Source organism: Hippoglossus hippoglossus, chromosome 7 (assembly GCF_009819705.1).
Source record: "Hippoglossus hippoglossus isolate fHipHip1 chromosome 7, fHipHip1.pri, whole genome shotgun sequence".
Lineage (NCBI taxonomy): Eukaryota > Metazoa > Chordata > Actinopteri > Pleuronectiformes > Pleuronectidae > Hippoglossus > Hippoglossus hippoglossus.
In genome coordinates, this window is record NC_047157.1 from 17,415,136 (window position 1) to 17,437,000 (window position 21,865).

The 21,865-nt window shown below is 39.4% G+C and overlaps 3 protein-coding genes across 4 annotated transcripts in view; all 3 read right to left on the reverse strand.

Annotated features, from left to right (window-relative positions):
• Positions 1 to 476: 476 nt before the first annotated feature.
• On the reverse strand, positions 477 to 8,083 carry LOC117764332 (cytochrome P450 3A40-like). Its single transcript, XM_034590020.1, has 13 exons — positions 7,857 to 8,083; positions 4,541 to 4,634; positions 4,401 to 4,453; positions 4,203 to 4,302; positions 4,002 to 4,115; positions 3,805 to 3,893; positions 3,150 to 3,298; positions 2,931 to 3,058; positions 2,743 to 2,821; positions 1,995 to 2,155; positions 1,680 to 1,906; positions 888 to 1,050; positions 477 to 796 (listed from the first exon to the last, which is right to left on the reverse strand). The coding sequence occupies exons 1-13, from the start codon at positions 8,024 to 8,026 to the stop codon at positions 701 to 703; spliced, it is 1,623 nt and encodes a 540-aa protein (XP_034445911.1). The 5' UTR covers positions 8,027 to 8,083; the 3' UTR covers positions 477 to 700.
• Positions 1,649 to 21,865, reverse strand: part of LOC117764333 (cytochrome P450 3A40-like) — a 28,164-nt gene continuing 7,947 nt past the window's right edge. The window contains exon 12 of one of the 2 annotated variants that reach the window (XM_034590023.1): positions 1,649 to 1,668. In XM_034590023.1, coding sequence (XP_034445914.1) covers positions 1,664 to 1,668 — 5 coding nt within the window. In that variant the 3' untranslated portion in view covers positions 1,649 to 1,663. Of the gene's footprint in view, positions 1,669 to 13,910; positions 13,931 to 21,865 lie in introns of those variants that run through there. The other variant, XM_034590022.1, reaches the window with a different exon arrangement.
• Positions 12,501 to 20,339, reverse strand: LOC117764331 (cytochrome P450 3A40-like). The gene is made up of 13 exons (XM_034590019.1): positions 20,122 to 20,339; positions 16,802 to 16,895; positions 16,662 to 16,714; positions 16,464 to 16,563; positions 16,261 to 16,374; positions 16,064 to 16,152; positions 15,410 to 15,558; positions 15,191 to 15,318; positions 15,005 to 15,083; positions 14,257 to 14,417; positions 13,942 to 14,168; positions 13,150 to 13,312; positions 12,501 to 13,058 (listed from the first exon to the last, which is right to left on the reverse strand). Exons 1-13 carry the CDS (start codon positions 20,289 to 20,291, stop codon positions 12,963 to 12,965), a joined length of 1,623 nt encoding a protein of 540 aa, XP_034445910.1. The 5' UTR covers positions 20,292 to 20,339; the 3' UTR covers positions 12,501 to 12,962.

The window sequence follows — 21,865 nt, forward strand, 5'->3', positions numbered from 1 at the left end:
ATCTGCTCTGACTGAAAAGGTTTTATGTCCATTCTGCTGTTGTATATGTGAAAACAACATGGAAACAGGCCCAGTTGGCTAACTCTTCTTAAACTCTCTATATTGTGTATTTTAATGGACAGTAAATATATTATATGGAATTCATTAAACTTTTGTAATACATAAAGTGTAACAGTTACATTATAAAAGAGCTTTACCTGAGAGAATGAAAAAATGAAAAGTCGAAGACACACAAACTAATGATGGATGAATTTAATTCTGTTGCACAAAAGTAACAAAAAGAGCAGTGGTTTAAAAATGAAGATTTCAAAAATATTAAAACACCTCATATTGTCTACTAAAAAACAATGACGAAAAAACAAAGCCTGTCAGTCAATCACATCGACAAGAAAACCCAGCAGGGGTTTGTTTCGTAGAACCGAATGTTGTTCTTAAATTCTATACATTTCTATAAATCGTTATTAATAACCTTACAATACGCTCCAATTTATTTTGTGCTTTATTTTGTATGGTACTATGGTATCAATGTCTTTAGATGAGTGATTTGTCCACGAACTTGAACTACAGACAACCTTATATCTGAAGAATCAGAATATACTGTTTAAGTTTTTTATTTTTCTGAAAGCGGAACATAAACTGGTGATTTGATAGTGAAGCAGGTTAGAGTGAGAGCTGCCAGGTTACTGCCACATAATCAGAGTTAGATTGAAGAAGAATCACTGGCTCTGGGCTCGAGTTTCAGTTTGATGGGCACCGCGGGTGTGACGAAACCATCCACTCCCAGCTCCAATGGAATCTGGGGAAAAAAATGTGTAACAAATTAGGCTCTATCAAAACTCACATCCTAATTCAAATGACCATACTTAATAAAATAACAGTCTTCTCACCTGTGTCTCCTTGCAGGTGACAAAGCTAAAGTTCTGAAGGACCATGACTAAGGCCAGCTTCATCGCCAAGAGAGCAAATCGCATTCCAATACAGTTCCTTGGTCCAGCTCCAAAGGGCAGGAAGGCATAGGGGTCGATGTTGTCTTTGTTCTCTTTGCTGAACCTGAAAAAAACATTAACAAATATCAGTAAGTTGCATCATCTATACCACTTTTCTCATTTATACAAGATCAATAAGATGATTAAAAAGGACAGTTCAGAAATTGGCCTTACCCCACTCTCACTTGAGGTCACCTTAGAAAAGAGAACAAGGACCAAGCCTCAGACAGTCCTGTACTTTGAAGGCCATACCTTACACAGTGTTCTTAACAGACTCATTCAGGGATCGACTAGTGACGCCTCAGTGTTTCTACTGAACGACTAAGAAGGTTTTTTATTCCAGCAGCAGTCAGATTTTTTAAAGAACACTTTAGTTTTTGGCTGGATCTATGGCACATGTCAGATGAAAATCATTTCTCAAATGGCTTTTTATGGTTTTCATTATTGTGAAATGTACTGTGAATGTAATGTTTACTGTTTGTTGTCTGTATTTGGTAGAAAAGGAGTTTCACCACCAGGGATTAATTAAACTGTCTAATCTAATCTATCCTTCCATCCTTTGAAGTGAGAGACAGGGTACACCCTGGACGAATCGAGTGTATCGCAGATATAAAGACAAGCAACCATAAAATATTGGGAAGTTTATTAGTCACATTCATTTTGGGTTAAATCTGAATTTAACCTGTACAGTACCTTTCAGGTTTGAAGGCCTCAGGCTCAGGCCAAAAAGCAGGGTCCCGGTGCAAAGTGTAAATTGGTACCATGACGATTGTTCCCTTAGGAACGGTCACACCGTTCACTTCCACTGAGGCCTTCGTCATTCTCTCCAATCGACTGGCAACAGGGTACAGCCTCATTGACTCATTCACCACCATGTCCAGGTATTCCATCTGCATCAGGGCTTCATAGGTGGGCTCACACTACAGGAAGTGAATTAAAGTTATAATGAGTTGGTAGCACAGAACCAGTTGCTAATTAATTATAGTTGTTTAAGAAAAGACAAGTTACCTTTTCTGGGAAGGTTTCATCAATTTCCTTTTGCAAGGTCTTTTGGGTGTGAGGGTGGGTTGCCAGGTTGTAGGATATAAAGCCAAGTGTGCTGCTCGTGGTTTCATAGCCAGCAAAGATGAAAAACATGGCCTGAGCCAGGATTTCATTATCTGTCAGCCCTGCAACACACACACAACATAATTAAACATTTGTATTGTTACTATTATGACAATATTTAAAGGCTCAGAAAATATTTGCTTGGGAAAGAATGATTATTATTTCCTTCAGTCATAGCAGGGAGCAGGGTATTGATGTCTTTGTTTGAACTTCAGCAGTTAAAAGGTTCTGACCAGCAATGATCGCAAATATACGACAATATTTGTAAGATGACATCGAAAGCTGGCCAGATGCTATTCCACAATTTTTTTATCCAAACGCCACCCAAGTAATGAAAAGGGAAAGAGAAGAACAGTAGTAGATTGCAGTAATGCACATTGATGTTGGATGCCAATAAACCGAAAACAAAGAAGAAGAAGAAGAAGAAGAAGAAGAAGAAGCTTTCATCTCTAGTTGCCTCCAAACTTCCAGTTTTACTTGTCAGTAGTCAACAACATGCAGTTCAACTATGCACAATGAAACACAATGTGAACATTGATATCTTTGACTACACTCTTTGTTTACATGTAAAATATAATAAAATAAGCTTAAGGTATGACGATAGAGAAAACTATAAACTTAAATGTGTCCATCCAGTTTCTTTCTCTACCTTTTTGCAAACTGCTGCCATTTTTATTGTTCTCGGAAACCTGAGAGTCCACCATCAGCTGCATGAAGTCCACTCGGTTCTGCCAGACAAAAAACACACAGTTGTTGTTCAAGGGGAATCTTACACAAAACAAAATTGAAAAAAACAAAACTTCACAAATTCAATCCACTGTAGCTGCGCTGAATTACTTTGTGGTCAGCCTTCTTCCGATCGGATTTTATCATCTGCAGGAAGCTGTAGAAGTATTTCATCACATCAGCAGGGAATAATGCCACATCCATCTTATCAAAGACTGGTCCCAAGAATGGAAACAGAACTGAAAGGAATAAGAAGAGATACAGTTAATTTGAATGTCAAAGAAAGACGACAAAATAGATATTCTGGTCACAGAATAATGTTCAACATACCGATAAGCACAAGTAATGGATTCAGGAAGTTGAACTTGACCATTTTCTTGATGTTTGTTACAAATGGATCAGAGGGATGATTGATGGAATCAATGTCCACGCTGAAAGAAGTGCTGGTCACAACATCCATACTGTACGGTCCAAATACTCTGTAAAAAAGGCACGTAATTCCAATTGAGTAAAGTAATACCAATAATCCTTGAGTAAGACAAAGTAAAACAAACGGGAAACTAATGAAACTCATCACAAAGAGTAAAGCCGTTTTCAGACATAACTTCTGGAGGATGTCAGGACATAACATGTATTAATTCTACTGTGGAGATCACGTGTTTCTGTTTACAGCACACTGACACCGGCATCAGCCCTGATCACCAAAAGCTCTCTTGACATATTCACCTGTGTCTTCTACGTTTTTCATCATGAGATATATTATTTCTTTTTATCTTTTTCATTTTGTTCGCGTGTTAGATACGTCATCAACCCCCCCACTCCACGATGAGTTCTCATAACCGCTCCTCCAGACTTTCTGAGGACTTAATACTTGGGGGAAAGTCCACAAAGTCTGGAGGTCGGACATTTGTGTTCACACATACATCCCCTCTGGAGAATGCAGGGGAGTTCAGTGCATATCTGAAAGCAGCTTAACATAACTCACTCTTTAACTTCAATGACTTCATCCGCCCCGACTTTCTTGTGAAGACTCTCGATCAGGTTACTCGAGTGTTTAAACATTATTGTGTACATCTGCCCAAAAGAAAACAATGAATTGTCAAATATTTGCATATAGACATCAACCAGTTTTAGTGTGAATATGTGAATAATGCAAAAAAACTAAAAGTACAAATTTTCAACCTCTTTCAGTCGGCCACTGGTGAATGACGGCGAGAGCACACTGCGAATCCTCTTCCATTCCTCATCTTCTACTGTTGATACAGCATCACGTAAGGGTCCGTTTAGGCCAAAATCCTAAACCACACACCCACAGAGGACACCTTCATTACATTTAGTTCAATAATTAATCTTGAGGCCCCCCCCAGTGTTGCTTTTCCTTACCCGTCTGTTGGTGAAGACAGAATAACACTCCTTAACCAAGACTGTTTTGATCATGGCTGTGTCCATTATACCCAAGAGAGGCTGTCTGCCATCGTAACACCTTGTAATGCAACAGCAGATATTGAAGTGAGTTGAATACAGCGTGGGACATCGCATGAGACATGTAGGATGTATTCTTAATTCATATCAAACACTTACCCCCAAATCCTGCCATATTTCTTAAAGCAGTCCGTGTCAAAATTGTGGATGCCCTGTGGAGACGAGTGACAGAGGAATCAAAAGAGTCAAAACCATCATCAGCAGAGTGTCAGCTTAGATCACTGGAAAACGTGTCTCACCTTCCTGTACCCCAAAAATGTCCCAATAAAGGGCAAAGGTTTGGGTCCTTGGATGCCTAACTTCTTAAAAACGCCATATGGAGCATATCCATACCTGGGGATTAAAAAAGCAGGAAAGTGAGAACAAATCCATTATTAATGAAGTCATATATATATATATTATAAAAAAGTTTACAATTGTTTTTATGTTTCGTTGAATATCTTTGTCTTTTTTGTTGTAAACCTGATACTTGATACTTCGAAGCTTCAACTAAGTTTACAGTTTCATCCTTTTTCTGTCATCAGCTGCATTTCTGCATGCGCAAAATATTTGAAACCATAAAAATCCTTTCTTTCAGTTCTGTATAGGCTGGTTCCTCCGTGTCTGTTGGAGCATAAGGACCACAGGGTGTAGAGCAGAAGAAGTGGTCTGAATGGTTTCTGTGGATGCTTGCTTGATATTTCCTCCTACCAAACGAAAATCTTTGGACATTTTCAAAGAAAATAATCAGGATATCTTAACTTGGTAATAAAGCTCCATTAAGTTCCATTTAAGTGCCCAAGGACTCGTTTCAGTGAGTCAGCATATGCAATTCATACCAAACAAGCTATTGTTAATGTTAATTATTAAACCTGTGTTCGTGCTGCTATTGCTTATAAAAAAAAGTCTGCTGTCGAAGGAGCCCATTAACATTGAATAGAGCCTTTATTATCTTATCAGCTATGCCTGTATGTGACCATTAACATCTCTAACTAAGGAAAGGTTGATTAAGTGTCCACCGATTTGAAGGCCCCTGTGCACTTATGGTACCCTCACATGGAGCGATATGAATTATTGTCTGGCTGATTAGAGGTTGTCTTAGGTATATAAACATGACTAAATTATGATGATCACCCGCCTGTTGCTGCCTGAAATACAGGTCATAAACCCCACCCCTACCGGTACGATAAGACATGCAGTATAGTTCTTATCACACTGATGCATGTCCATGTGTTCATTTTGTAAATTTTGTTTGAATTAAGTACTTGATGCATGACAACGCGGAGAAACATCATGATTGACAGCTGAGACTGACTCGCGATTGGTTGAGCACAAGACTCTGGCTGCAAATTACAGCATCAGGGATAATTTGGCTTCATTTTTGCACAAAGGGAGGAAGTGAAGACACATGGTCTCATCTTTATATGCTGTCTATAGCATGCTGTTTAATTATATATATAAATTAATTTTAACAGCCACCTTTAAGGCTCTTTACAATACACTGACTGAATCAGTGTGCATGTTTTCAATCCAGCATTGCAATTGTGAGAAAAATTCTTTAAAATTCATTAGTACACAAAACTGAGCTCAATTAAGTAACTATGTATTTACACATATTTGGTAAAAAAGCACGTCTATATGTACACACCCTTGCAGCACCCGCACAAGTGTGTAGACTTAAGGCTGTTTGACATCTCCCTATCGCTACTGTTATTTACAATATTTACTTTTACCATTGTTATTGGTACAAACAATTTATCATAAACCAGAAAAAACATAAAACACGTTTGTGCACAGACAAGTGTTTGGTCCCACACTGACCTCAACTGTAAACTCCTCCTGAGTCACCCATCAACTCAGCTGCACCAGATTCAGTGGAGCAAATTAAATGGTTAATGGGTCTGTATTTATAAAGAGCTTTCTTAGTCTTGATGACCAATCAAAGCGCTCTACAGTACAGTTTGTCATTTACCCATTCACAAAATACACCTTAATTATCATCCATATTAACTCATGTTGACTCCCAAGCAAGTCTCCAGCCACTTTCAACGTGACCACAGGTGTAATGTTAAAGAAAAGACTGCATGGTTGAGCAGGGTCCACAGACTGTATATATAGATGACAACAGGACTAAATTATGATGATCACCCACCTGTTGCTGGTTGAAATACAGGTCATAAACCCCACCCCTACTGGCACGATAAGACATGCAGTATAGTTCTTATCCCACGTACCTATATATTTACACATATTTGGTAAAGAAGCACATCTATATGTACACACCCTTGCAGCACCCACACAAGGCTGTTTGACATCTCCCTATCGCTACTGTTATTTACAATATTTACTTTTACCATTGTTATTGGTACAAACAATTTATCATAAACCAGAAAAAACATAAAACACGTTTGTGCACAGACAATTCAAAAATATTTATAGTCTGATATTAGAATCCATTTTAGACCCTAGAGTTTTTTTTATTTGGACACATTACATTCATCTGTAAATCTTTAACTGTGGGCTACCTTTAGTAACCCTAACCTCCAGGGTTGTGTTTTTTTTTTAGTATCAGTAACTCAGAGGTTATTTGTCCTTGATTTCTCAAACTTTGATACATGTATTTGTCCACAACAAATAAAACTCACCTGGAGCCATAAGCACCCAAAACAAATTCTTAATGACACTCGGAACTCAACAGCTCATCTCAATTATGTGATTTCATGTTAGTGATGTGACTTAAAGCAACAGGGGGCTCTTTTGGTTCAGAAATCCATCGGTAGAATAGGAAAATTAGGGGCACACATACAAATCGTGCTATTCAAAAAAAATTTTTTTATTTGATTCCTCATTAAAAAGGAAGTCCGAGATTTATCCAGTATTTGTTAACTACACGTTTATGTGAGAAAGTGTCTGACTGTACGAGAAACCAAGATGAGAAAAATCTGATCTTACTGTCCGTCTTAATCATTTTATAATGTTATATTTTCTTTTTCCTCTTTTCTGATCTCTAACATCCTTTAACTTCTGTGCTCTAGTGCTGTGTGATCTTCAAATTGCTTTTAAATTGTTTCTAATTGTTTGCTTTTAACTTTAACTACCCTTTTTTCCCTGTTAAAAGAGTTTTGGGGTAGTTTTTTTCCTCACTCTTGCTGAGGGTTAAGGGCGGAAGATGTTGCACCTTGTTAAGCCCTTTGAGGCAAAGTGTGATTTGTGGATATGGATTATTATTATTATTATTATTATTATTATTATTATTATTATTATGTGACAATAAAGACTTGAATCAGTGTCTTCAGCTACTGAAAACAACATTGACAGTGTTGCCCTGTTTTCCACTTTAAATGTCGCGGACTCAAACGTTACAGTTTTCACACGTGGACTCACAACCTCAAATTAAACGTCAGATAAATCGTGCGCGGAAACTAGAAACTAGAAACTGTCACACAGCCTCTTACAAAGAGCTGTAAGAAAAGGAAACAACCAGATTCAGTGTTTCCGCCTTTGTGCGGAATTGTTCACTTTTGTTTGGGAAACTGTGCAGATCTGGAGGACACACACCAACAGAACCATACTCACACTGCGATGAGAGTGATGACAAACACTATCAACGTCCAGGTTTCGATGGAAAAGTCCGGGAAGTAGCCCATCGTGCGTCCTGCTGTGCGCCCTGAGCTCTGCGCTCTGTCACCGCTTCTCTCGGTTGAGGTGTGTGAGCTGCACAGAGGCGGGGCCACGGTTAAAAACATGTTGCATAACTTCTTATCGTCACCATCAGTGCGTGCTGGGCCAGTCCAGGTCGACTGATCAATAAACTTTACCTTTCTCCCACTTAAAGAGACAGTTCACCCTAAAATGAAAATTCACTCATTATCTACTCACCACGATGCTGATGGAGGGGTGGGTGAAGTGTTCCAGTTCAAAAAATACTTTTGGAGTTTAAGGGGTAAACAGCGTTGCAGCCAAATCCAATACAACTGAAGTGAATGGTATAAAATTCTTCAAATGTAAAAAAAACAAAAAAAACATAAATGCCTCCATGCTGCTCCAGTGTCCATAAGCCCGACGTTAAAATTCAACTCGAATCAAGATCATTTACACCATGTTTTTTAGCCCTAATGTCTACCATCTTCTCTCTGTCTCCTCAACTTGTCCTGTATCTCTACACTTGCAAAGCCTCGGTTGATGCAGTCATTTCACTGTAGCCTGTCTCAGCGAAGAAAATGAGAAGAGAGACAGACAGGGAGGGACAGAGAGAGAGAGACAGACACAGGGGGAGAGATAGATGGACACAGAAAGAGACAGACGGGGAGGGACAGAGAGAGAGAGAGAGAGAGAGACAGACAGAGAGAGACAGAAGGGGAGAGAGGGAGAGGGACACAGAAAGAGACAGACAGGGAGGGACAGAGAGAGACAGACAAAAAGAGAGACAGAGGGGGAGAGAGAGACATGATAAAATTAAAACAATAAAATCTGTCTAATCTGGCCATAGATAAAAGATCCTCCCTGCTTTGGACCCAAGTGTACTATCTGTATTTGTCATGCATTTCTCTCCATATGTCAGTTAACCTGTGAGTTTCCACCACCTGTTTCATGGCCATTTTGAAGCAGCATGAGGTTCAATGTGATTTCTGTCCAGCTGATCGTCCTCTGTGCAGTTAAAAAAAAAACTCTTCAGGCCCGCACTGACTTAAAACCCCACTAAACTCATAAAAATGTTTAATTATTGTCAGGTCCTGCGTTGGGAGCGTATTCATTTATTAAAATAGTAAAAAGCTATTGGCTCTGACCACCATCAGTGTGCCCCTCATTACTTCCTCCATCACATGAGACTTCCGCAGAATGTGATGATGTGAGGAGTGACACACAGGAGAAAACACACAGCAGACACCCCGCCTTACACAGCTTGTCCTCATCCTTGTAAATCTCGTTTGAGTTTCAGGACTATTTTCGTCAGTCTATAAATTTGCTCGTCAGTATAACCTACAATCTTCAACTTTGATTTTGTTCATGTTTTTAAATATAATGCAGGAACTATTTGAATCTGTTGCACTTCATTAAGGTTTGTCCTGCTGTGAATCAGCAGACAGTCAGTGAGAGGCTGGTTGTCTTCAGCACAGTCCTCCTCCTCCACCTCCTCTTCTTCCATGCTGGACTCTGGCTGTTCCTCCTGCTGCTTCTCCCTGGTCCTGCTTGTTGCTCCTTTCTTGGCCTGAGAGCCACTGATGTTGCTCAGCTGTTTTCTTTTGAGAACAAGGACTTTAAAAACATTTTCCTCCACCATCAGGTCCCTCACTGTGTCCGTAAGACCCAAAATTCAAATTCGACTCGAAACAAGGTCATTTTCACCATGTGTTTAGTCTTTAGACCACTACTAGCCAACCCGTTGTTCGCGATCGACGGCTCAATCTCGACCTTCTTCATTGACGATCCCCGTAACTCTGTGGACTCACTGGCTGCCAGTTGCTCCACAGATCAGCTGTGTGTTGGTGGTCTGTCAGTGTGTCCACTGCTGGCAGCTGAGCTACTGCATTTCCTTCAATACAAGTCAGGATTATGTACTTGTCTAAATGTAAGGACACCACGGTATGAAGACGTGCATCTTACGGTCTAGCGATAACAATCAAAGCCCCGTTAGAAAAAATGAATGAATGAATGGTTGCACACTCCCTGCATGCGTTTCAAAATAAATCTGTTCATTGTTAAAAAAAAGTTTTTTTTTATTTTGAAATATATGCATGAGCGCAAGATGCATGGTGTCATACTGTACAGTACTGGTATTTATTTGAGTACACAGGACTGAATTAATGCATCAATAAAGTTAACTACATAAACATTGCAAAGCCTTTAGCATTAGCAGTAGTAAACTCTCAGTTACAAGATGAAACTGATTATACATTTATACATTTTTTTAAAGTCAGAAGATGTTTTGGTGGATAGCATCAAGAAAATTGGCCCAATGAAGACAGTTCACTTTACAAACGGTCATTTCACACAGGTAGAAAACAAAGTCTGGTTTAAACTTGAACTCAATCTGGCTGATGAACCAGTAAGGACTCAGTGCTGATGGGATCTACGTGCAGGACACGCTGCTCAGTGCCTCCAGAGGAATAAATGATGGCTGTGGTTGCTCAGGAACAGCAGAGCTTCCACCTGCCACCCTGTAGGGGCTGTTGTTGTTATTATCATTTCCAGGGCTGGAAACCTTCAGCTCAATCGGTAAAGTATTGCAAACATCACCATATCAACACATTAGCCTTTATGTGTATAGATTGCCTGGAGTGATAATGGTATAATCAATACCATACACACCCATTAGGCTGAAAATGAACTCCACACAGGACCCCTGCTGGATCTCAGCGCTTCTTACTCATCCTTACTCATCTAAATTTGTTTGGCATGATCGTTTACCAGTTTCATACAAAGTAAAGTTTCATATATAACCAGAAACGGCAAAGCCGCAGCAAATAGCAGATGAAGCCCGGACCTGTCTATGGACTTTTGCATTTTGATTTCTAACTCAAAAAGAAAACCTCGCAAAATGTCCGGATTAAATCTCTGGAGGGCAGAAACCAGTGTGAACACGTACCTTCATGCGCTCTGCTCCGGCCACATTAATTGTTCTGCCAGTCCAACAGAGAGGAGACACTCGGCAGCATGAATCCAGTCAGTCCACTGACACTGCACAGACACTCTGAGGCCACCTCGAACAACAGACGCTCAGTGACGAGACGGACAGCCAATCAGAGGGGCGCGCTGCAGCCATCTGACCAATGAGCGGCAGGATTGTCATCGCTGGGGCGGGGATGAGAGCGTGCCCGAGTCTGTGGGAGAAACCTCTTTGTTTCAGGCATTGGTGTGTCCCATGCGCTTTTGGAAGGGTGCGCACATTTGGCCTATTTGCACTATTATCGCATGCGAGGTTATATTTGTAAGTGCACAATTACAAAAAGGTGAAATGGTTGAATTGGAAATATTGTGCACAAACTGGTCGTGCACCCAACAAACTCGTAGAACCGGTAATTTCTCAGATGCTCACGGGCTTGCACCGTCTCGTGCGGCTGTATCTCCCCTTAATGGCCAAACGACAGCATCACAGCACAACCCTCCCTGGCCCCCCTGTGGCGGTGCAGCCTGCACGAGCCTGTCCTGTCCGTGTGTGTGTGTGGGCGTGCATGAAAATGCATGTGAAACGTGCACAACGAGATTTCAACACACCTCCACGCTTTGGTGCACTCCTGCTCGTCTCGTTTTGCAGCTGTATGTCACAGTAAATCAGATAAGCATTGATTCTTTAAGTGAGGTAAAACTCTATATATGCATTAGAACTGTCCTGAAGGGTCTCGTAGAGTTGCTTTGTATCCATTTGTGTCCCAGTGATGTTTAAATATCGTTCACAGACATATTGGAGATTATGATTCAAAATACTGAGGTAGAAAGTAGTCGAATAAACCAATGTCAATTTTTGGGGGGCAACACAATACTATGGTATATATTACCTAAAAAACATTGGCAATGATTCCCATGTTGTTATCAAACTCTTCTTACAATGAAATGTAATTGAGGCTCGATATTTACAGTTTATCCTTTATTTAAAAATAATTATTTTTAATAAAATAAAAGGAAAATTGACAATTCAACCAGATTTGTGCTATAGAAGTTGCATTTAGAGGAAAGAAAAACATGTTAATGTTTAACATAAACATAAATGCATATCTTTTCTGGTTTATTCTGTAAAAGTCTTCATAAACAAACACTGATATATGTGAAAGGCTCATATCGGCAGTTTTTTTATTAGCCAACTAGCTCGGGCTCCAGAAGGAACTGCTGGTTAAATATTGTGGTGTGAGGTCGTAATTGGCTCAGTCACCTCACAATGTTTTAAGATTTAAAATGTAAGTTATTCTGTGAAATACAATAGAAAAACAATAATATAATGTTTAAGTCTTTAATTCCGTTAATCTGTGGCAACTATAATTTAACTGATCTGCTCTGACTGAAAAGGTTTTATGTCCATTCTGCTGTTGTATATGTGAAAACGACATAGAAACAGGCCCAGTTGGCTAACTCTTCTTAAACTCTCTATATTGTGTATTTTAATGGACAGTAAATATATTATATGGAATTCATTAAACTTTTGTAATACATAAAGTGTAACAGTTACATTATAAAAGAGATTTACCTGAGAGAATGAAAAAATGAAAAGTCGAAGACACACAAACTAATGATGGATGAATTTAATTCTGTTGCACAAAAGTAACAAAAAGAGCAGTGGTTTAAAAATGAAGATTTCAAAAATATTAAAACACCTCATATTGTCTACTAAAAAACAATGACGAAAAAACAAAGCCTGTCAGTCAATCACATCGACAAGAAAACCCAGCAGGGGTTTGTTTCGTAGAACCGAATGTTGTTCTTAAATTCTATACATTTCTATAAATCGTTATTAATAACCTTACAATACGCTCCAATTTATTTTGTGCTTTATTTTGTATGGTACTATGGTATCAATGTCTTTAGATGAGTGATTTGTCCACGAACTTGAACTACAGACACCCTTATATCTGAAGAATCAGAATATACTGTTTAAGTTTTTTATTTTTCTGAAAGCGGAACATAAACTGGTGATTTGATAGTGAAGCAGGTTAGAGTGAGAGCTGCCAGGTTACTGCCACATAATCAGAGTTAGATTGAAGAAGAATCACTGGCTCTGGGCTCGAGTTTCAGTTTGATGGGCACCGCGGGTGTGATGAAACCATCCACTCCCAGCTCCAATGGAATCTGGGGAAAAAAATGTGTAACAAATTAGGCTCTATCAAAACTCACATCCTAATTCAAATGACCATACTTAATAAAATAACAGTCTTCTCACCTGTGTCTCCTTGCAGGTGACAAAGCTAAAGTTCTGAAGGACCATGACTAAGGCCAGCTTCATCGCCAAGAGAGCAAATCGCATTCCAATACAGTTCCTTGGTCCAGCTCCAAAGGGCAGGAAGGCATAGGGGTCGATGTTGTCTTTGTTCTCTTTGCTGAACCTGAAAAAAACATTAACAAATATCAGTAAGTTGCATCATCTATACCACTTTTCTCATTTATACAAGATCAATAAGATGATTAAAAAGGACAGTTCAGAAATTGGCCTTACCCCACTCTCACTTGAGGTCACCTTAGAAAAGAGAACAAGGACCAAGCCTCAGACAGTCCTGTACTTTGAAGGCCATACCTTACACAGTGTTCTTAACAGACTCATTCAGGGATCGACTAGTGACGCCTCAGTGTTTCTACTGAACGACTAAGAAGGTTTTTTATTCCAGCAGCAGTCAGATTTTTTAAAGAACACTTTAGTTTTTGGCTGGATCTATGGCACATGTCAGATGATAATCATTTCTCAAATGGCTTTTTATGGTTTTCATTATTGTGAAATGTACTGTGAATGTAATGTTTACTGTTTGTTGTCTGTATTTGGTAGAAAAGGAGTTTCACCACCAGGGATTAATTAAACTGTCTAATCTAATCTATCCTTCCATCCTTTGAAGTGAGAGACAGGGTACACCCTGGACGAATCGAGTGTATCGCAGATATAAAGACAAGCAACCATAAAATATTGGGAAGTGTATTAGTCACATTCATTTTGGGTTAAATCTGAATTTAACCTGTACAGTACCTTTCAGGTTTGAAGGCCTCAGGCTCAGGCCAAAAAGCAGGGTCCCGGTGCAAAGTGTAAATTGGTACCATGACGACTGTTCCCTTAGGAACGGTCACACCGTTCACTTCCACTGAGGCCTTCGTCATTCTCTCCAATCGACTGGCAAGAGGGTACAGCCTCATTGACTCATTCACCACCATGTCCAGGTATTCCATCTGCATCAGGGCTTCATAGGTGGGCTCACACTACAGGAAGTGAATTAAAGTTATAATGAGTTGGTAGCACAGAACCAGTTGCTAATTAATTATAGTTGTTTAAGAAAAGACAAGTTACCTTTTCTGGGAAGGTTTCATCAATTTCCTTTTGCAAGGTCTTTTGGGTGTGAGGGTGGGTTGCCAGGTTGTAGGATATAAAGCCAAGTGTGTTGCTCGTGGTTTCATAGCCAGCAAAGATGAAAAACATGGCCTGAGCCAGGATTTCATTATCTGTCAGCCCTGCAACACACACACAACATAATTAAACATTTGTATTGTTACTATTATGACAATATTTAAAGGCTCAGAAAATATTTGCTTGGGAAAGAATGATTATTATTTCCTTCAGTCATAGCAGGGAGCAGGGTATTGATGTCTTTGTTTGAACTTCAGCAGTTAAAAGGTTCTGACCAGCAATGATCGCAAATATACGACAATATTTGTAAGATGACATCGAAAGCTGGCCAGATGCTATTCCACAATTTTTTTATCCAAACGCCACCCAAGTAATGAAAAGGGAAAGAGAAGAACAGTAGTAGATTGCAGTAATGCACATTGATGTTGGATGCCAATAAACCGAAAACAAAGAAGAAGAAGAAGAAGAAGAAGAAGAAGAAGCTTTCATCTCTAGTTGCCTCCAAACTTCCAGTTTTACTTGTCAGTAGTCAACAACATGCAGTTCAACTATGCACAATGAAACACAATGTGAACATTGATATCTTTGACTACACTCTTTGTTTACATGTAAAATATAATAAAATAAGCTTACGGTATGACTATAGAGAAAACTATAAACTTAAATGTGTCCATCCAGTTTCTTTCTCTACCTTTTTGCAAACTGCTGCCATTTTTATTGTTCTCGGAAACCTGAGAGTCCACCATCAGCTGCATGAAGTCCACTCGGTTCTGCCAGACAAAAAACACAGTTGTTGTTCAAGGGGAATCTTACACAAAACAAAATTGAAAAAAACAAAAATTCACAAATTCAATCCACTGTAGCTGCGCTGAATTACTTTGTGGTCAGCCTTCTTCCGATCAGATTTTATCATCTGCAGGAAGCTGTAGAAGTATTTCATCACATCAGCAGGGAATAATGCCACATCCATCTTATCAAAGACTGGTCCCAAGAATGGAAACAGAACTGAAAGGAATAAGAAGAGAAACAGTTAATTTGAATGTCAAAGAAAGACGACAAAATAGATATTCTGGTCACAGAATAATGTTCAACATACCGATAAGCACAAGTAATGGATTCAGGAAGTTGAACTTGACCATTTTCTTGATGTTTGTTACAAATGGATCAGAGGGATGATTGATGGAATCAATGTCCACGCTGAAAGCAGTGCTGGTCACAACATCCATACTGTACGGTCCAAATACTCTGTAAAAAAGGCACGTAATTCCAATTGAGTAAAGTAATACCAATAATCCTTGAATAAGACAAAGTAAAACAAACAGGAAACTAATGAATCTCATCACAAAGAGTAAAGCCGTTTTCAGACATAACCTCTGGAGGATGTCAGGACATAACATGGATTCATTCTGCTGTGGAGATCACGTGTTTCTGTTTACAGCAGACTGACACCGGCATCAGCCCTGATCACCAAAAGCTCTCTTGACATATTCACCTGTGTCTTCTACGTTTTTCATCATGAGATATATTATTTCTTTTTATCTTTTTCATTTTGTTCGCGTGTTAGATACGTCATCAACCCCCCCACTCCACGATGAGTTCTCATAACCGCTCCTCCAGACTTTCTGAGGACTTAATACTTGGGGGAAAGTCCACAAAGTCTGGAGGTCGGACATTTGTGTTCACACATACATCCCTCTGGAGAATGCAGGGGAGTTCAGTGCATATCTGAAAGCAGCTTAACATAACTCACTCTTTAACTTCAATGACTTCATCCGCCCCGACTTTCTTGTGAAGACTCTCGATCAGGTTACTCGAGTGTTTAAACATTATTGTGTACATCTGCCCAAAAGAAAACAATGAATTGTCAAATATTTGCATATAGACATCAACCAGTTTTAGTGTGAATATGTGAATAATGCAAAAAAACTAAAAGTACAAATTTTCAACCTCTTTCAGTCGGCCACTGGTGAATGACGGTGTGAGCACATTGCGAATCCTCTTCCATTCCTCATCTTCTACTGTTGATATAGCATCACGTAAGGGTCCGTTTAGGCCAAAATCCTAAACCACACACCCACAGAGGACACCTTCATTACATTTAGTTCAATAATTAGTCTTGAGGCCCCCCCCCCAGTGTTGCTTTTCCTTACCCGTCTGTTGGTGAAGACAGAATAACACTCCTTAACCAAGACTGTTTTGATCATGGCTGTGTCCATTATAGCCAAGAGAGGCTGTCTGCCATCGTAACACCTTGTAATGCAACAGCAGATATTGAAGTGAGTTGAATACAGCGTGGGACATCGCATGAGACATGTAGGATGTATTCTTAATTCATATCAAACACTTACCCCCAAATCCTGCCATATTTCTTAAAGCAGTCCGTGTCAAAATTGTGGACGCCCTGTGGAGACGAGTGACAGAGGAATCAAAAGAGTCAAAACCATCATCAGCAGAGTGTCAGCTTAGATCACTGGAAAACGTGTCTCACCTTCCTGTACCCCAAAAATGTCCCAATAAAGGGCAAAGGTTTGGGTCCTTGGATGCCTAACTTCTTAAAAACGCCATATGGAGCATATCCATACCTGGGGATTAAAAAAGCAGGAAAGTGAGAACAAATCCATTATTAATGAAGTCATATATATATATATATATATATATATATATATATATATATATTATGTAAACATATTATAAAAAAGTTTACAATTGTTTTTATGTTTCGTTGAATATCTTTGTCTTTTTTGTTGTAAACCTGATACTTGATACTTCGAAGCTTCAACTAAGTTTACAGTTTCATCCTTTTTCTGTCATCAGCTGCATTTCTGCATGCGCAAAATATTTGAAACCATAAAAATCCTTTCTTTCAGTTCTGTATAGGCTGGTTCCTCCGTGTCTGTTGGACCACAGGGTGTAGAGCAGAAGAAGTGGTCTGAATGGTTTCTGTGGATGCTTGCTTGATATTTCCTCCTACCAAACGAAAATCTTTGGACATTTTCAAAGAAAATAATCAGGATATCTTAACTTGGTAATAAAGCTCCATTAAGTTCCATTTAAGTGCCCAAGGACTCGTTTCAGTGAGTCAGCATATGCAATTCATACCAAACAAGCTATTGTTAATGTTAATTATTAAACCTGTGTTCGTGCTGCTATTGCTTATAAAAAAAAGTCTGCTGTCGAAGGAGCCCATTAACATTGAATAGAGCCTTTATTATCTTATCAGCTATGCCTGTATGTGACCATTAACATCTCTAACTAAGGAAAGGTTGATTAAGTGTCCACCGATTTGAAGGCCCCTGTGCACTTATGGTACCCTCACATGGAGCGATATGAATTATTGTCTGGCTGATTAGAGGTTGTCTTAGGTATATAAACATGACTAAATTATGATGATCACCCGCCTGTTGCTGCCTGAAATACAGGTCATAAACCCCACCCCTACCGGTACGATAAGACATGCAGTATAGTTCTTATCACACTGATGCATGTCCATGTGTTCATTTTGTAAATTTTGTTTGAATTAAGTACTTGATGCATGACAACGCGGAGAAACATCATGATTGACAGCTGAGACTGACTCGCGATTGGTTGAGCACAAGACTCTGGCTGCAAATTACAGCATCAGGGATAATTTGGCTTCATTTTTGCACAAAGGGAGGAAGTGAAGACACATGGTCTCATCTTTATATGCTGTCTATAGCATGCTGTTTAATTATATATATAAATTAATTTTAACAGCCACCTTTAAGGCTCTTTACAATACACTGACTGAATCAGTGTGCATGTTTTCAATCCAGCATTGCAATTGTGAGAAAAATTCTTTAAAATTCATTAGTACACAAAACTGAGCTCAATTAAGTAACTATGTATTTACACATATTTGGTAAAACAGCACGTCTATATGTACACACCCTTGCAGCACCCGCACAAGTGTGTAGACTTAAGGCTGTTTGACATCTCCCTATCGCTACTGTTATTTACAATATTTACTTTTACCATTGTTATTGGTACAAACAATTTATCATAAACCAGAAAAAACATAAAACACGTTTGTGCACAGACAAGTGTTTGGTCCCACACTGACCTCAACTGTAAACTCCTCCTGAGTCACCCATCAACTCAGCTGCACCAGATTCAGTGGAGCAAATTAAATGGTTAATGGGTCTGTATTTATAAAGAGCTTTCTTAGTCTTGATGACCACTCAAAGCGCTCTACAGTACAGTTTGTCATTTACCCATTCACAAAATACACCTTAATTATCATCCATATTAACTCATGTTGACTCCCAAGCAAGTCTCCAGCCACTTTCAACGTGACCACAGGTGTAATGTTAAAGAAAAGACTGCATGGTTGAGCAGGGTCCACAGACTGTATATATAGATGACAACAGGACTAAATTATGATGATCACCCACCTGTTGCTGGTTGAAATACAGGTCATAAACCCCACCCCTACTGGCACGATAAGACATGCAGTATAGTTCTTATCCCACGTACCTATATATTTACACATATTTGGTAAAGAAGCACATCTATATGTACACACCCTTGCAGCACCCACACAAGGCTGTTTGACATCTCCCTATCGCTACTGTTATTTACAATATTTACTTTTACCATTGTTATTGGTACAAACAATTTATCATAAACCAGAAAAAACATAAAACACGTTTGTGCACAGACAATTCAAAATATTTATAGTCTGATATTAGAATCCATTTTAGACCCTAGAGTTTTTTTTATTTGGACACATTACATTCATCTGTAAATCTTTAACTGTGGGCTACCTTTAGTAACCCTAACCTCCAGGGTTGTGTTTTTTTTTTAGTATCAGTAACTCAGAGGTTATTTGTCCTTGATTTCTCAAACTTTGATACATGGATTTGTCCACAACAAATAAAACTCACCTGGAGCCATAAGCACCCAAAACAAATTCTTAATGACACTCGGAACTCAACAGCTCATCTCAATTATGTGATTTCATGTTAGTGATGTTACTTAAAGGAACAGGGGGCTCTTTTGGTTCAGAAATCCATCGGTAGAATAGGAAAATTAGGGGCACACATACAAATCGTGCTATTCAAAAAAACATTTTTTATTTGATTCCTCATTAAAAAGGAAGTCCGAGATTTATCCAGTATTTGTTAACTACACGTTTATGTGAGAAAGTGTCTGACTGTACGAGAAACCAAGATGAGAAAAATCTGATCTTACTGTCCGTCTTAATCATTTTATAATGTTATATTTTCTTTTTCCTCTTTTCTGATCTCTAACATCCTTTAACTTCTGTGCTCTAGTGCTGTGTGATCTTCAAATTGCTTTTAAATTGTTTCTAATTGTTTGCTTTTAACTTTAACTACCCTTTTTTCCCTGTTAAAAGAGTTTTGGGGTAGTTTTTTTCCTCACTCTTGCTGAGGGTTAAGGGCGGAAGATGTTGCACCTTGTTAAGCCCTTTGAGGCAAAGTGTGATTTGTGGATATGGATTATTATTATTATTATTATTATTATTATTATTATTATTATGTGACAATAAAGAATCAGTGAATCAAGAAACTTGAATCAGTGTCTTCAGCTACTGAAAACAACATTGACAGTGTTGCCCTGTTTTCCACTTTAAGTGTGGCGGACTCAAACGTTACAGTTTTCACACGTGGACTCACAACCTCAAATTAAACGTCAGATAAATCGTGCGCGGAAACTAGAAACTAGAAACAGCCAGATTCAGTGTTTCCGCCTTTGTGCGGAATTGTTCACTTTTGTTTGGTAAACTGTGCAGATCTGGAGGACACACACCAACAGAACCATACTCACACTGCGATGAGAGTGATGACAAACACTATCAACGTCCAGGTTTCGATGGAAAAGTCCGGGAAGTAGCCCATCGTGCGTCCTGCTGTGCGCCCTGAGCTCTGCGCTCTGTCACCGCTTCTCTCGGTTGAGGTGTGTGAGCTGCACAGAGGCGGGGCCACGGTTAAAAACATGTTGCATAACTTCTTATCGTCACCATCAGTGCGTGCTGGGCCAGTCCAGGTCGACTGATCAATAAACTTTACCTTTCTCCCACTTAAAGAGACAGTTCACCCTAAAATGAAAATTCACTCATTATCTACTCACCACGATGCTGATGGAGGGGTGGGTGAAGTGTTCCAGTTCAAAAAATACTTTTGGAGTTTAAGGGGTAAACAGCGTTGCAGCCAAATCCAATACAACTGAAGTGAATGGTATAAAATTCTTCAAATGTAAAAAAAAAAAAAAAAAACATAAATGCCTCCATGCTGCTCCAGTGTCCATAAGCCCGACGTTAAAATTCAACTCGAATCAAGATCATTTACACCATGTTTTTTAGCCCTAATGTCTACCATCTTCTCTCTGTCTCCTCAACTTGTCCTGTATCTCTACACTTGCAAAGCCTCGGTTGATGCAGTCATTTCACTGTAGCCTGTCTCAGCGAAGAAAATGAGAAGAGAGACAGACAGGGAGGGACAGAGAGAGAGAGACAGACACAGGGGGAGAGATAGATGGACACAGAAAGAGACAGACGGGGAGGGACAGAGAGAGAGAGAGAGAGAGAGAGAGACAGACAGAGAGAGACAGAAGGGGAGAGAGGGAGAGGGACACAGAGAGAGACAGACAAAAAGAGAGACAGAGGGGGAGAGAGAGACATGATAAAATTAAAACAATAAAATCTGTCTAATCTGGCCATAGATAAAAGATCCTCCCTGCTTTGGACCCAAGTGTACTGTCTGTATTTGTCATGCATTTCTCTCCATATGTCAGTTAACCTGTGAGTTTCCACCACCTGTTTCATGGCCATTTTGAAGCAGCATGAGGTTCAATGTGATTTCTGTCCAGCTGATCGTTCTCTGTGCAGTTAAAAAAAAAACTCTTCAGGCCCGCACTGACTTAAAACCCCACTAAACTCATAACATTTTTTAATTATTGTCAGGTCCTGCGTTGGGAGCGTATTCATTTATTAAAATAGTAAAAAGCTATTGGCTCTGACCACCATCAGTGTGCCCCTCATTACTTCCTCCATCACATGAGACTTCCGCAGAATGTGATGATGTGAGGAGTGACACACAGGAGAAAACACACAGCAGACACCCCGCCTTACACAGCTTGTCCTCATCCTTGTAAATCTCGTTTGAGTTTCAGGACTATTTTCGTCAGTCTATAAATTTGCTCGTCAGTATAACCTACAATCTTCAACTTTGATTTTGTTCATGTTTTTAAATATAATGCAGGAACTATTTGAATCTGTTGCACTTCATTAAGGTTTGTCCTGCTGTGAATCAGCAGACAGTCAGTGAGAGGCTGGTTGTCTTCAGCACAGTCCTCCTCCTCCACCTCCTCTTCTTCCATGCTGGACTCTGGCTGTTCCTCCTGCTGCTTCTCCCTGGTCCTGCTTGTTGCTCCTTTCTTGGCCTGAGAGCCACTGATGTTGCTCAGCTGTTTTCTTTTGAGAACAAGGACTTTAAAAACATTTTCCTCCACCATCAGGTCCCTCACTGTGTCCGTAAGACCCAAAATTCAAATTCGACTCGAAACAAGGTCA